Source organism: Ammodytes marinus (assembly GCF_949987685.1).
Source record: "Ammodytes marinus genome assembly, chromosome: 19".
NCBI lineage: Eukaryota > Metazoa > Chordata > Actinopteri > Uranoscopiformes > Ammodytidae > Ammodytes > Ammodytes marinus.
In genome coordinates this window covers 21,290,633-21,307,311 of record NC_137223.1, presented here as the reverse complement: position 1 = coordinate 21,307,311, position 16,679 = coordinate 21,290,633, and the positions used below count along the sequence as shown (strand labels likewise).

Below are 16,679 nucleotides of genomic sequence, written 5' to 3'. Positions count from 1 at the left end.
GCAGCCGGTGCAGCGAAGGAGACGCACGGCTTTTTCCCCCATGATCACACACGGGAGGCGGTATGGCTTGAGAGGAGCCGACAACACCACGGACTACTCGAACGGCTGATGATTTTCAGCGCGATGATCATTTTCTGACTGTCAGCCTGGCCTTGTGTGTGTACGTGTGTGGTGTATGCGTGAGTGTGTGTGTCCGTCCGTCTTGCCGAAAATTGCTGCAGTGCTGTTTTTTCCCCTTCCTTCCAGGTGTTGTGTTGTGTGTGTGAGTGTGAGAGAGAGTATGTTTGTCTGTGTGTGTGTGCCTATGTATGTGTGTGAGTGAACGTGTGTGGTGGCAGTGGTGGTAAATTCTCTTTTCACGAATTGGGACTATAAGCCGGGTTGCACGGGGAGTCTATAGCTGATGTCACATGTGCTTCACCATTGGAGGAGAGACGGGGGCATCTTGCAAGCGGGATTTGGTGGAGGATGCTGCGGCAAGTGATACACAGAGGGCTCAAGGCTTCGTTCTACTGGCTGGGCTTATTCGTTAGCAGGCACCCCGTGTTCTTCCTCACCGTCCCCGCCGTGCTCACCATCATTTTCGGATCTACCGTGCTGAGCCGCTTCAAGCCCGAGACGGACCTGGAGGTGCTGGTGGCGCCGACGCACAGCCTCGCCAAGATCGAGCGCAGTCTCGCCAACAGCCTGTTCCCAATCGACCAGTCCAAGCACAAGCTCTACTCGGACCTGCACACGCCGGGCCGCTATGGCCGGCTGATCCTGCTGGCCAAGTCCGGTGGCAACATCCTGGAGCTGGCGGAGCAGGTGCTGAGCGTGCACAAGCAGGTGTTGGACCTGCGAGTCAACTACAAGGGATTCAATTACACGTTCGCGCACCTCTGCGTGCTGAGCCACCGGGACAAGCGCTGCCTCCTGGACGACATCGTCACCATCTTCGAGGACATCAGACAGGCGGTTCTCGCCAACAGCACGTTTCATAAGGTGCCCGTGAGCTACCCCAACACCACGTTAAAGGTGAGGTATTCATTCATTTTTTATTTTTTTTTGCCCTCTCACACATTCATGTCAGCCAGGCCTGTAGCCTTCACACTACACTATAGCACTCCCCCCATTCAAAAATTAAAACAATTCAAACATCTTTAATCTGTTCACATTACAGGCCTACTCTACCCCATTCTTATTTAATTCAGAAATATTGTATCAAGGCTGTGGTGACAGTGCAGTCAGCATATGAGTCGCTTGTATAGCAGCAGGCATGGCCCTCGGAGCTTGCCATAATTTTCTGAATGAACAGTGCATGTGAATTGTAGGCTATTCGCTCATTCTGCAGATTGCTAGCCCATATATCAACCGGGGAAGGGAACCCCTCTCCATAACACAGACAGCTGGGCTTTGCAGTTTTCAACCTCCCATGTTGGTGCAGGTGAATTGATTGGCTGCATGTATATCCCCTCACTGCCTCTCTGTTCTTACACACACGCACACACTCAGCCTCCCTCCCTCCCTCTCTCTCTCTCACACACACACACACACACACACACACACACACACACACACACACACACACACACACACACACACACACACACACACACACACACACACACACACACACACACACACGTGCAGGGATATCCTGTCTTTTTTCTCTCTCTCGATGCAGTGTCTCCCTCTTGCACATGCAGCATGACATGGCTCCAGCAGCTAATATATAGGCTACACTGGATAGCCTATACCTAGCCTGTACCCAGATCCTCCTTTCCACAATGTTAGACGGTATAGTACAGATGCACCGAGTTCAAGTTCAGATGTGCTCTGCATTGTGACATTGGTCTGATCAGGTGTGAGTGAGCAACTGAAAATGTGTTGTTGCACACGCCACACACACAACTTACAATTGGCCTTACGTAGCATTTACCAAGGTTTTTGAGTCAGATGCAGATTCATCCAACCGTCCTACTTGTCACACCACCCAACGTTATGGGTGGATTCTGAAGCTTTTTAAAGGGCCCTGCCACTTCGGAGGACCCATAGTTTTGGAGTCCAGGCACCTCACTAAGTTTATTTTGAACCAAAATATCCACTACAAAATAAAAATGTTATTCATTGTATGTTGAGTACAATGTTTCCGATTTGATCTCGAGAACCTAAAAATAGTATGAGTAGGAGTTTTCCCCCCTCATAACCTTTGCGGTCAACCAAACAAGCGTTCTATTGCAATGTATCAATGAGCAAGCCAACCTAGCCGTCGTGAAATTGATAGCTCGCCGATGCCAGCACCTATACATAAATCGGGATGCCAGAAAAGAAAGGAAAATAAAAGGAGGGAACTGGCTAGGGATTTAGACCTCAATTACTTCATTATATATATATATATATATATATATATATATATATATATATATATATATATATATATATATATATATATGAACGCATGTACATGCGTTGATAGGAGTAAATCATGAGTAAAGGGGGCCTGTTGACCGGACCTTTCAGGGGCCCAGCCATTTGTGTAGGTGGCATTATATGTGCTTTTTGTGAAGGCATCGTTTTATTTTGATTTATTTTCTTAACAAACTCTATTGTATGGCCTGGAGGCTTATTACAGTAATGTACAGGTTTGATAATATATTGACACACACACACACTCACACATCGTAGCCCAGCGTATTCACGGCTAGGCCATGAGATTATGAACAAGCAAATCACCATACTCTTCTTTGTCACTGTCTGCTAAACACATACTGACAAAGGCACATATTTAATGCAACGGTCTCCGACATGGCAAGGTTGTATTTCCCATTGAGAGCTGCCACAGCCGCGTGAGCTATCTGAGCAGCATCAGTGTCTGAGTGGAGTAGTACGGCCATTCATTGTCCCTTTGCAGACAGTTTGGCTCCTAACGTTCTGGGTAAAGGATGCATAATGCATATTATATGTATTCATGTCTTTTAAGGGGCTTTATCAATGATCACACTTGATGTCATAGACTTCCAGACATTTAGTTTTTTCATAGCAGGAAAAGCACGAGGGGAATTATTGACATGAGTGTCCCCAGTGAGCCAGTAACATGATACCAGGACATCCCCCTAAGTGCACGGGAGCCATCCATCCGTTAATGTCACCAATCACACCTGAGTCTTTTCTACTCAAGGGTTATCAGCGTCCTGTGTCATTAAACACAGACAGCTGCACCGTGAAGGCTCATATGGAAATAATGGGGGTGAAGTTTCATCTAAAGAGAATACACACACGCGTTACCTAACTCCCATAGAAGCACGCAATAAGAATGAGTCACCTTACTGTCTTATAACAGGAAGAATGAACAGGTAGTTCAATATATCCAAGATTAAATACAGTCATACTACAGTATAGACAAGCATGCAGGAACATCTCTTTTATACAGTATGTGCTTTTTTGTGCCTCACGTCTTATCTGGCCTTCTGATTGTTGAAGGGATAGTTCTCCTCAAAATACGGTTAGAAATGCTCTCCCATCTCTCGTAAAAATCATCTCGGAGTCTTTGACGGATCATAAGAAGTAGGTCCAATAAAATGTTTTTCACAGTGAGCTCTGTGGTTTATCCACTGTCTGTGATAGGACAGTGTTGTTGAAAATAATTTTTCAGATCTAGATTGTGCAGCGATGACCTCCACAAACAGACTACTGCTACATTACGAGAGGGAATGCCATTTCCAGATGGATATCTGACAACTTATAAAAGAAGAGAGCACTTCTTCTGCACAATCCTAAAGTCTTAAAGTCGATAAGATAGTAATCTATCCATTGTTTTGATACAATTTCTGCTACAGTACTAGGAGTTTGAAGGTTTCAGCTTCTCAAGGATGATTTTAAAAAATATATATATTTATCATACATAACGGCTCAAGGCATTTGTTATGCTCATTCCCTGTTGCTTTATTCAAATGTTCGAAATGATCTGTTCAATAAAATGTTGAAATAAATATATATATTTTTTAACTCCTATAGTTGATGCCCCCCACCCCCTCCCACACACAAGAACTAAAAAGCCAATGACATCCGGTTTACAATGATATAACAGAATCAGCAGCATGTCCTTACAATACAAAGCAACAGCCAATTATCTTTTGTCATTTTTGGTAGAAAAGAAATGCCCTGAGAGTCATTCTCTAATAATCATCATCCATACAGGTGATGTCATCTGGGTGAGTCGACACTTTACGACTTGATGTATGCATATGCTAACATGTGCCTGTCTCTTCATGTATACGATACACATAAACATGAGTTACAGTTGTTGCTGCTCTTGAAGGTTGGTGTGACCTCCTTTCTGTCCGGCTCCCCCTCACTGTGTATCAGGCCCCTTGCTCTCTCCATATTCCTGGATCCTTCTCTCTCCATCTCTCTCTCTCTCCCTCTGTCTGCCTGTTCTACAAGCTGGCTTGGCTAATTCATTTGTCTGACTTTTATGTCTCATCCTCTGCTTTGATGTCACAACCGGGGGTTTATTTTTGTGCTTATTAGACAGACATAGCCTTCGTAAGTCCTACTTTTTTGCGGAGATGAACTCTAGCTCAATTCCCATGTGGGACAATGCTTAAAATATATATTCTTGGTGTTTCTCTGTCTGCTTCAGTTGTAATCCTTTTCAACTGTCAGGTGTGACAAAAATAAAAACGCATCCAGGATTTTGTTTTTGATAGAAAGATACAGTAAATGGGGCTACATGACCAACTTCTACATAATTAAAGGTGCGGTCAGCGTTTCTGGAGAATGCTTTTCGTCCAAATATTTTTTTTGTCAAAAACATTGAATATCTCCTCACAATTCGCTACCTGTCCATACTGTGTGCGCGCTGAAAAAAAATCCAGTGTTAATGCATAGCCTAGGCTCTGTAAACGGGCATGGTGCTATCTACGGTGGGCCCCCTTTGTTTTTTATACCTTTTGTTTACATATAATTTTACAGAACCTAGGCTGTGCATTAACACAAGATAATTCTTTAGCCCACACACAGTAGGGACAGGTAGTGGATCTTGAGTAGATAATCACTGACAAAAAGTGATTTTGACAACAAGCATTCTCAAGAACCGCTGACTACACTATTAAGGTCAATCCACCACTCTGTCATTCACGGAGATGCTTCCTATTGTTGTTGAGGTATTTCACTTTGTAACAGACATTCTCGGGGCCCAGAGAATGGATGTTAGCTTGCTTTTAGAAAGATGGCTAAATCTATGGCAGCACATGCTCAAGCTGGACAGTTAGCATTTTGGTTTCTTGTAAATATAAATATTTTTTACCTCATAACATGGCTGACCAGAAAACACTCATATGAATCAGTTTTTTAATAATAATTTGTGATATTGTGTAACAATAACAAACTCTGCGATCAGCTCATAATGCAGCTTGATCAGAAAACACTCCATGGGGTTTTTTTTTGGAAGGCAATGGCGATGACTAGTTTTATTGTTTAGGTTGGAGGATGTATTGATTCTTTTGGTGCATTACGGACCATTATCTTGCAGTAACAATTTGACTTTGTTTTTATCTCGACACATTCGAATGAATTGATTGCAAATGAAATATCTTATTATCTTGAAACAACAACACCATGGTTTTTCTACTCTGCTTTCACATTGGTCTATTCTCCTGGTAAAATGAAGCGCAAATGGAGATTTATTTCAGTGTTAACTGAGAGGCACAATGTAATATCTGCCTGTGTTAGAGACCTAGATTACAGTCGGCTTTAACTGATAGCCCGGTGTCTCCTTATGGGGCCTTTTCATTCTAAGTCTAATACTTCTAAGACGCATTGATAGGACATTCCATTGGGGACCGTGTCTGATTCATTTGATTTGTTTTATCATTGTGTTTTTGTTTGCCATTATCTGTGTCGGTTTGTTAGGTGTGCATTTTTTATGTCCCCAATCCAGTAGAGAGTGACAGACCTTTCCTAGCAATGTTGTGTTCAGATGTTTTTGATATCTCTTGATAAGGTGCTTTAAATTTAAATGAGGACCACGGAATTGTATGTTGTGATCACATTGCAATGCGTAGGGTAATGATTTGTCTTGATAAGATGTTGCAGTGCTTATTTTTGCATCACATTTTTCTTATACATAGGGCTTCCGAAGATAATAGCTCAGATGGTCCAAAAAAAGTGAGAACTGTGCTTTTTCTCCATTACATTTATTCTTACCCTAATGATAGTGTTTGACAAGATCAAGCTTCTTGTTACATTCACGAGGGGGGACAGTGAAATTGAGCGCTGGATTGAATTAAGTCACTGGGGTAGTTTGTGTCGTGCGCTGCATGGCAATGTCAAGCTAAGGTCAGCGGTTGTTTTACACCCCTACCCCCCCATTCTCTTTAATAAATCATAAAATCGGAGGTGGTAGCGGCCGCAGCAGTGAAACAGCTGATATGCAGAAGGAGTTCAGTGACACCTTAAATGCTGCAGGAGGATACGAGGATGTGTTCTAGAAGATGGGCAGACGGACCCAAAGGAATTGGCTTATGGGGTTAGCTATATTGTGTGTCAATAATTGCCCTGCCCTAGGGTGGCTTTGGGTACATGGCAATAAAAAAAAAAGTCAATACAATGGATTTCTCCTGAAAAACGGCATTGAAACAGTGGGATATTTGCAGAATTATTTTGACACAGATCATATCATTTTGGTATAATGCAACCAAGATGTATTTAATATCATTGCATTATTTCTCAACTTTGCCCCAATAAATGAGTTGGTGTTTGGATCAATCAATGAATGGAATCCAGCAAGTACTATAAGTGGAGAAGTGGTGCATTCATAGCCCCAAATAATATGGTAGTACTTTAAAGGTATATCATACATCACTTCTATGATCTGGCCATGGCTACAATTCTCTGTGTAAGAAAGTGTACACCCTATGGTACTTCAAAGTTGGTTAGGTGTGTATGCTTCAAAGCGATACTTTAATCCCTTAAATGAAGAAGAATTCCAATTTTTTTGAGTCTGTCTGTAAAAATAGTTCCGACATGCCTTCATGTACACTGAACACTGGCCACAAGAAAATCTCTGCTAAAGGGATCAATTAATTGTGAGTGATGGGGGACAAAATTCACAGGCTTCATTTTGAACCAAAGTATGTATTGTAAAGATCAGAGGAAATGAATATGAAGCTACTGCAGTCTCATAAAATCAAGTGGGTATCCATCTGCTATCTATCCAAGTAACTACCAGATTCCCCTTTGTGTTTCTGTCCCTCTGCTGCGGATCGTCAAGAAAACACTGAATGAGGAAACACAAAGGCCGCATTCCATCATGAAAAGACTGTCACTGAACATACTTGACATTGACAACAAACTTGTTTTGATTTGTCTTACTGCTGACTGCTGAATCCTTACAGAATGAGGACTATTGATTTTGTTCCCCATCAATAACAGTTAAATCTTGTTAGTAAGGGATCACTTAACGGGGGGGAAACAATTACACCAAATTACGGGGCATGTGAGTAATACTTTTAAAATAGACTTCAAAACTTGTAAATCCATCTTAAAAGGTGCAGTCAGCGTTCTTGGAAAAAGCTTGTCAATATCACTTTGTGTCAAAATCGGTGAGTATCTCTCCATGATCTGCTATCTTTCTGTATTGTGTGTGCGTTGACAAACAAACGGGACCACCTTAGCTAGCAACATTCTCCTTCTTTACAGAGCCTAGGCTGTGCATTAACACTGGATTTTTTTTTCAGAGCACACACAAGATATTCACTCATTTTAGCAACAACCATCTCTAGAATTGCTGACTCCACCTTTAGAATTATTGTAATGTACCAAAACTTTTCTCCAAAAACAATGGATTTGTGATGGTCCTCTGATTATAATGCAACACAATGCCTGGTAAACGTACACATCTTCCAACTTCGATATTGTCAAAGACTTTGACTTGTACAATTGGTCTTTTTTAACCAAAGGATGTTCAGACAGCCTTAGCAAACTAATCAATAAAAATCAATAGCATTTACCAAGACATGCTTGAATTGCATTGTTCCCTGTTTCAATGTGTTAAGAAGGCCTGGAAGATTCCTCCTACACCTCGTCCAACAGTCACCTCCAACACCTCGAGATGTGTCACTTCCTCTCCTTTCACATTTCACTCAACTTCTCACAGATGTCACACATGCACACGTACAGGCTTTTGTGTGGCACTCACACTCTGTCTTCCTCTCTCTCTCTCTGTCTCTCAAACACATACACACACACACACACACACACACACACACACACACACACACACACACACACACACACACACACAGAGAACAATATTTTCTCCTTGCCTAAAAACAAGAATAGAAAACAAAGCTTAAGCATCATCAAAAGCTCAACCTGACAGACGTTTTGCATTTGATACAGTAGTTGTTGCCCTGATTATGTCTCATTATTCACTGTGACGGAGCTCGAGGGACGTGCATGTGTTTTTCAGCACTGCACTAGGCATGCATGGGCTCAGCGTGGGCTGCAAAAGTTTTGAGATAAGCTTTTTTCCTATTGAAATTAAGTTGGAGAGTTGGAGAGAGTGGTAGATTAATTTTAGCTTTCGTGCAATTACACAAGTTATTCCCGTCAGCAATTACTGAGTGATTATATTACATAAACAGACTCATCCATTGTCATGAAATGACATATTTGAAGCATTGAGTGGGAGTGTATTTGAGAGTAATACTGTAGCACAAAAATAATGTGCAGATCTTGCCTAATTCATTGATATACTAAAAGTGGCCATTTATAAAATGTCTGTTGAACTAGGATGCTATCCATTATGTGATTTCTAATGCCACCAGTTATCCCTGCTGCTCACACAATGCCATAGCAGAACAATTGATCCATTGTTTTCTCTCATGGTATGGTAAATTGTTAATAGAAAGTGAAGCAAACAATCACAGTGATTTATTCATCTAGAAGACTGAGATTTATATCACCCCTTCCCTCCTGCTGCATTTAAACAAGCAGATTGTGGCTGTTTGATTGCGCTGGATTTTTGTGTTCATAACAAGATCAATCATATCGACAATAAACTGCAAATTTAAAGTTGACATTGCTCTGGTTGTGAGAACAGCACAGAATCAAGCAACAGTATTGTGTGTGTCTGGCTTTCCTGATCAAATTGACTAGATACTGTACAATGAGACAGTGAAATAACATAAACTAACTGTCATCGGCATTAGTGGCAGCGCTAACACGCTCACAATGTAAAGCTCTTCACCTGAGTGGAGCTAACTGACTAACATTGATACAAGTTGTCCCTATTTGCCGACTTTGGAAAAAGGGCTTTAATTTTTCATTTTTTTCCTTTGTATTGGACCTTACTTTATCCATCTGTCATTTTTGTGTAACTTGTTGCTTAATGTATATTTAGGGTGGTACTGCTGGGCAACAACTCCCAGCTTAAATATGAGAAATTGTTGTGTCAACAACTACCTCATGTTGTTTTACTGTCTAACATACTGACTGGCCTACTCGGTCCCAGGTGCATGTAACAAGTTCATTGCACAATTACGTTATCACCTATTCTTGTTACTGTAATGTTTGAATGTGCTACATAATTAGATTCAGTCGCTCATTAGAATGGAGCAGCACATCAACCTTGCAGCCATATCTGTGCAAGGTGAGTTTCAGTTAAATAGTTATTCAACAGTGAAGCACACAAGGCAGAAGACTGGCTGCTGCACTGCTCTGTGTGGGTGTTTATTTGCCTAAACCTGGTCTGTTTGTGTCTGTATGGTTTTGCTATACATCCATTTTTATCGGCCAAAACTCAGAACCCTGAAAGTCTACTTCTAAAGCACTTACATCAACTAAACTTTCCACAATCCTTCTTAGCAATATTCGGAAAGTTATTACAGGAGGATTCTTTCACACTGTTAAGTGTCTGACTTATGAGACATGTTCTTCTTTAAAACAGGATGAAAATGCATCTTTAAAAACTTTTTTTTTAAACCAAAATAGTTGTGTATCTCAATGAGAAAATGTATCTTTCATCAGCCCTAATTTCCGATATCTTTTCTTGACTCCTCCCTCCCTCCCCTATACAGGATGGCCGTGTGTCATTCATCGGCCACCAGCTGGGGGGCGTGTCCTTCTCGGCCAACAGCCGCGACCACCAGCAGGTCAAGTTCGCGCGGGCCGTCCAGATCACCTACTACCTCCGCAACCACGGGCCCACGGTGCAGGACGCCATCGCCGAGCGCTGGGAGAACGAATTCTGCGCCCTGGTCCACCGGCTGTCCACGGCCGAGGCTCCACCGCACCCCACAGACCAGCTCCACATCCAGTCACTCACCTCCTTCAGCCTGTGGAGGGACTTCCACCAGACGGGCGTTCTGGCCAAAGGAGAGGTGCTGGTCAGCCTGGTGCTGGTGCTCCTGGCCGCCACCATCTCCAGCTCCATGCGGGACTGCCTGAGGGGGAAGCCTTTCCTGGGCCTGCTGGGAGTCCTCACCATCGTCATCGCCAACGTGACGGCCGCCGGGATCTTCTTTATCTCCGACGGGAAGTTCAACTCAACGCTGCTGGGAATACCGTTCTTTGCCATGGGTGAGTGAGTGAATGAAGGAGACTGTGTGTTGTATGTGTGTGTGTGTGTATGTGTGTGTGTGTGTGTGTGTGTGTGTGTGTGTGTGTGTGTGTGTGTGTGTGTGTGTGTGTGTGTGTGTGTGTGTGTGTGTGTGTCAGGGATGGAAATTAACTTTTTTGCCTACCAGCCACTGTGGCAGGTAGATTTAAAAATCTACCAGCCACTCATCTTTTTTACCAGCCACTTTTTATACGCAATATCTTTTTTAATATATGCGTTAATGTTAAACAATACAATAGTAAGAATAGCTAATGAAAGTGTTTTTCATACAAATGTTTTCCATCAGAAGTCATTTGTACTGTAAGTAGGTGCTACCAAGGAACTGAGTTGCAAATTAAATGGTACACTCTTACTATATATGATACACAATACACGCCATCTTTATTTCAAAACATTGTATAATTGAACTCCATATATACTCTGGGTTCAATGCAACTTTTTTTCCCAACTGGCCCGCTTGGCCAATAGATCCGAGTTTTACTGGCCCCTTGTATATTTTCACTGGCCCTGCAGACACCTTTTTTTCATCATTTAGTCAATAATTATAATACAGTATTGAAGTTACCTTTAGATTTCTTTTTTCTTTTTAGTTAATGATATGAAATGTTGATATTGTTTATCACTTTCTCCATATGCATTAGGGATGTGAATGTGTCGACACATTGACCGGTTTTCCACTTGCGCTCAAGTCGAATTTAAAAATAGAAATCTGAAAATCAGGGAGTTATGCCGTTTTATTAATGGGAGATGTCACCGTGTCACGTCTGGTCGTGAGCGCGCTGCAGGAGCGTCACTTCTGCAAGGTGCGTGCATGAAGTAATCAGCTACACATAAGAGTCCGGTGTGGGACCCTTTTTTCACTGTTGATAAAAAACAGTGCAGTGCAAAAGATGCAGCATAATGTTAAACGCTCGTCTGAGACTATGACGTTAAATCATCTAGAAACACACGGTGCCTTCGTCCGAGCAAAGCAGCGTTTCACCGTGAGATCACTAGTGAGTGCGCGAGCCACCGCACGGGGAAGAACTCTGTGGTTTGAGGCTCAAATAATAACCGGGGATATTCTCCCCGTTAGCGATATCGATGGGAAAGGCTTCCCTGTTTGTATGCGATCTGATTGTATGTCTCTCGAGCCTTAAAGGCCTACTTCACCGGTTTGAATATGAAGGTGTATTGAATTCTGAGATCCTATGTAGTATAAATGTGCAAAAAAAATTAAAATCGGTTCATCCTAGCCTGAGAAAAGGCAGAAAGAGTGTTTTTTTAACCCTATATTTCTCTTTCTCGTGACATCACAGAAAGAGAAATATAGGGTTAAAAAAAAACATACTTTGTAAAGATTACTGTGATGTCACAGTAAAAGACATCACAGTAATATTTACAAAGTAAGTTTTTTTTTAACCCTATATTTCTCTTTCTGTGATGTCACGAGAAAGAGAAATATAGGGTTAAAAAAAACACTCTTTCTGCCTTTTCTCAGGCTAGGATGAACCGATTTCAATTTTTTTCGCACATTTATACTACATAGGATCTCAGAATTCAATACACCTTCATATTCAAACCGGTGAAGTAGGCCTTTAAATACAAAGCCATGTCGGTAAACTGACTGCGCGACTCAAGGGACTGTATGTGAGCCGAATCCCTCCGTTAGTTTCTGTTTCAGCCGACACAATTAAAATCACCTCTAAGCACGGACAGCGTTTAAATAAAGCATCTCATTTGTATTACCATTAGGGCTTTGATGCAAATACTGTAACAACGGCGGCAGCTCTGCTGCTTAAAGGAAAAGCGCAGTTTTCACTTTATTTTCAGCACCTCAACCTCTGCTGTGGGAAGAAAAAAAGGGGGCAAAGTAAGTCGATTGATTTGTCGACTTATGCCTCCACACGTTAACTCGCAGATAGTATTTCCTAGCGGAGCGGATCGCGCCGTAGTTCAGTTCGACTAGAAAGGCAAAAAGAAACTGTTGAACTGTGTAGCGCCCTGTCATCATGTTCATGACGAATGTATTAAATATGCAAATTAGATCGGACCTGACTGGAAAGTATTACCCGACACAGTGGCGGGTGAAGTGACACAATTTACACGCCAGCACGAAAATCTACCCGCATTTGGCGTGTGGCGGGTGTTAATTTCCATCCCTGATGTGTGTGTGTGTGTGTGTGTGTGTGTGTAGTGGTTGGTAAAGGGCTTATCAGAGGTTGACACTCACCTTGGGTTTATTGGGAGAGGGATTATAAGAATTGTTGTGGGCATTTTCCAGAGGGGATGCTGACAGTTCATTGTTGTTGTTGCAGAATAGGGAACGTGTCATGTGTGAGTGTTTGTGTGGGCCTTGGAGCTACATTTTTACCAACACATTTTATTTTATTTTACGTATTGTTTTCAGAAACTGCTTGTTTGCAAAGACATAATGTCAATGAATGTTATGCATGGGGCAGTTTAGACAGAAGTAAGCAAAACATTTGACTGTGCAGTGTGGGATGGGGATGTTCAAACCTCACTGATCGCTTTACAGGAAGGATATCTAAAATAAAATAAAAATAGGAATGAATATAGTGATTTAAATTTGGAAACTAAAATCTATATTGTGACTTGAGATTTGGTATTGAAAGCACCGATCATTTTTGTGATACATTTTTAATTTATATTCATTTAAATATTTGACTTAACAGACATGTCATGCTGTACACTTCAAATATCCCGTCTTCTGTCTTTCTCTTCCTCTGTCCTATTCCAACGTCCTTTACTCTTTCTCTCTTTGCTTCTTTATACTTCTCTATCCATTCACACTCCAGTATCTTGCATTTCCTTCCTGTGCGTTCGTAAGGTCACTGGATCCCATGGGGCTTTGCTTACAGCTGGCGGCCCACCGACATAACTGAAGTTTAAGTAAGGCCCAAGAACAGGAGGATGGATCCACTCCTTGTGACCTAGAGGCTGGGGGAGGTGTGATGGGGGAGTGAGAGCGAGAGAGAGAGAGAGAGAGAGAGAGGCTAGAAAGGAAAGTAAGTCAAGGAGAAAAGAGCGAGTGAGTAAAATCCCATGTGATGGGTGTAGGAAAGGAGGGGGAACAGATTCACAATGGGAGAAGTAAAGGAGAAAGTCACACAGAGTAGGAGGAGGTGGGGAAAGGGTGAAGGAGATGGAGAGGACTTGATTAAGTCAGTAATTTCATGTGACAGGACCTCGGAGGCAGCAGATGTCCACCCTCCTCTCGGGAGGTCCTGCCTGAGACACACCCCTATCAGTATATCAACGCCACATCAGGGACAAATGGAAACTGATTCCCCTATCTGGAACGGCAGCCTGGCGCCTCCTGTTGAGACATCATTTAGCTGTGTTTACGTCATCACTATTTAAAGCTTGGCTAAGTTTTTAATTTTAAAGGGCAGCGCCAGCTTGTAGGTTGAAGTTATTGCTGAATGTAAACTATGGGTTTAAAGGTGGAGCCAGTGGTTCTGGAGAATGCTTGTTGTCAAATTCAATACATGTCAAAATCTGTGAATATCTGAAAAAAAATATCTAGTGTTAATACACAACCCAGGCTATGTAAACTGGTATGTATACAAAGGTGCCCACCATAACTAGAAACAAGCCCTTTTACAGAATCTATGCTGTGTATTAACACTGGATTTTTCTTGTTGTTTGTTCAGTTCTTGTACGTTTGGATTAGTACTGCCTGTGTTAAATTGGACCTTTCTTTAACATTCACCTTTTCTTACAATGAGTCAATTTAGCTGAACATTTTCCTTTTTGCTAAACTAATTTTTTCTTCTATATTGTATGTGGCCATAACAGATTAGGGGCTCGTCAAAACTAAGAATTAAGTTGTGAGCTTTTCTCTGTAGAAGCAGTGTTTGTAACTGTAAGGTAGAGTCCCTTGTGTTAAGTGTTTGCTCTTCGTGGACGCCAGCACGGGAAGGTGACGTAATTGCAGTGGTTTCCTTGGTGTGGTGACATCATGCCTAGGGAGTACCCTTTTAACGATCGTGTAGTAGCACCCGTAGTTAGGTGTATATTTCTGAAAGGAGCTGAAAGGCTTTCGTCCCAGTCCATCAGAAGACTGTTTCACATTAATTTACAGCTACACTCCTGTTAAGCGCACAATAACCAACACGTTTGCTGTAGCAGTTAAATCACACTTCTGGGTCCTGGTGATATACACCATAGACCTAATTATCGTATCCGAATATTGTCCCATTGCGTCTTAGTTGGTTTTTGTTCCCTTAATTTCCTCTGTGTCATCTACGGTAGCTCTTGGGATTGCAGTGCACTAATTACAGCTCATATGTGTAGAAACAGTATGTCGTCATGGAATATTTCTAATGATTCCACTGAAGGAAAGTGATTCTTGGAAAGGACTTGGGGTTGTCGTTGTGCATTGGTAATTGGCACAGTTTTTGTCTGTATGCCACCATTGGCAGGTGCCCTAGTCTGAATATGTTTTTGTACACTAATGGCTGTGATATCAAGGTTCAACTCCAATCACAATTAGTCCTGCTTTTCTGCAAAACAATGTCATTTTGAGGGATATGTGAAATATGATCTTTTGTGTCAGTGTTTGATTGACAGCACTGGCAGGGAAGCAGAGAGATAATGCCAAAAAAAAAGAGAAAAACCTGCTGCTAACAGTTGCTTACAAGCCGTGGGGCAGAGAGTGATAAAGAAGCAGAGTGTCAGCAGTGGGTTCCGAATTTCAAGGACATTTTTTTATGCAGTTTAATGGGCTGTGCGGCTAATTAGCTATCTAGCTGGCAAACTGAGCATTAGCAGTGCATGTTTTACCCCATTAATCTTTGTTTGGTCACTCCTTTAGCAAGCTATATGTGTGTAAGTTAGATAAAAAGAGACTTTAGCAGGCCAGCTAATGTGGGTGGTTGTTCAAAATCTTCGGCTCTTATGTTGCTGCTGCTACACAAAGCAACACAGGGGCTTCTAATTGACTATTAGTCCGTATGTAAAACGTATTAACAGTTGGTCACGTATTTCTACATTTTGTAATTTAAAATCATAGTGTGCGCTGTTATTTTTAATCCATAATAGTAATATTCTTTAGAGAAAAATATACTTTGATTGTTTCGGTTGACACATTTTTGAAAAGCACCGGTTCTCTATACATGGCGCCATACAGTACGACAGCATGAGAACAAAGCTTAAAAGCCCCATTAACTCTCTACAGGCGTCCAACACAGATCTGGAACAGAACGCATTAGCTATTAAAGTTCCCAGCAGCACACCGATGTCAAAAAGCAAGAACTCTCCGACTATTAGGCCCGTGTGGGGGAAAGCTGCCGGATGAAAGCCACTCCTGAGGGAAAGCTCACCAAGCAACTGGTGTCTAGGTAAAGGCACATAATACCAATAAACTCTTCAGTGTGATGAGACGGAAATTAAACTCTGGCCTACATGCCAAGTGCTTACCGAAAGCATAATGCTAACTGGTAACTTTTTGTTAGCAGACAGTAACCAAAACTGTACAGAAAGTCTTGCAGTCTATTCGCTCTATATGTGCCATTTTGACAAATCTTTGTTGGTACCCCAAAAAAAATACTGATTGTTTGGAACACAGCCGTGAGAACTGAAGCATTTTTGCAACACTGCAACTGTTTAATAGCATCCAAGTGTTACTAGAGAGAAGTTTCTAAAGCAGAAAGCAGCTTGTTAAACGCACAGCTTTCATCGTTACCCTTCATCCGCTTCATCAAAAGACTCCTCTATCATCGTAGTAAAGCTTATCCATTATTCTCTCTGAACAATCTAGCTAGTGCCAAATCTGGCCTTTAGATCATGCAGTTGAAGGAGCTCTGCATGGGGGCAGGTTTTACCCCCACGTGGGTTGACCTCTGTTTAGCATGGAACAGCTTCTTCCCCTGTTTGTGTCCCCCTAGGCCTATCTAGCCGGCCAATTGCTGCTGATTTGATTTCATCACTCCAAGTCCCTTCTCTCTCTGGACATGTGATGGTCGCTGGTGGTGTGAGAGCAGGACACATGAAATATACTGTACATGCTGTGACATTAGAGAAGGAGAGGAAGTGACGGCTCCCTGAAAGCTAAACATGGCAGGCAAAA

At 42.1% G+C, this 16,679-nt stretch overlaps 1 protein-coding gene across 1 annotated transcript in view; it reads left to right on the top strand.

Annotated features, from left to right (window-relative positions):
- Positions 1–410: 410 nt before the first annotated feature.
- Positions 411–16,679, top strand: part of ptchd4 (patched domain containing 4) — a gene marked incomplete at both ends in the record, with an annotated part of 31,742 nt that continues 15,473 nt past the window's right edge. Inside the window, 3 exon segments of the mRNA XM_080047451.1 lie at positions 411–446; positions 448–1,017; positions 10,065–10,566. Of these exon segments, the coding sequence (XP_079903577.1) occupies positions 411–446; positions 448–1,017; positions 10,065–10,566 (1,108 nt within the window).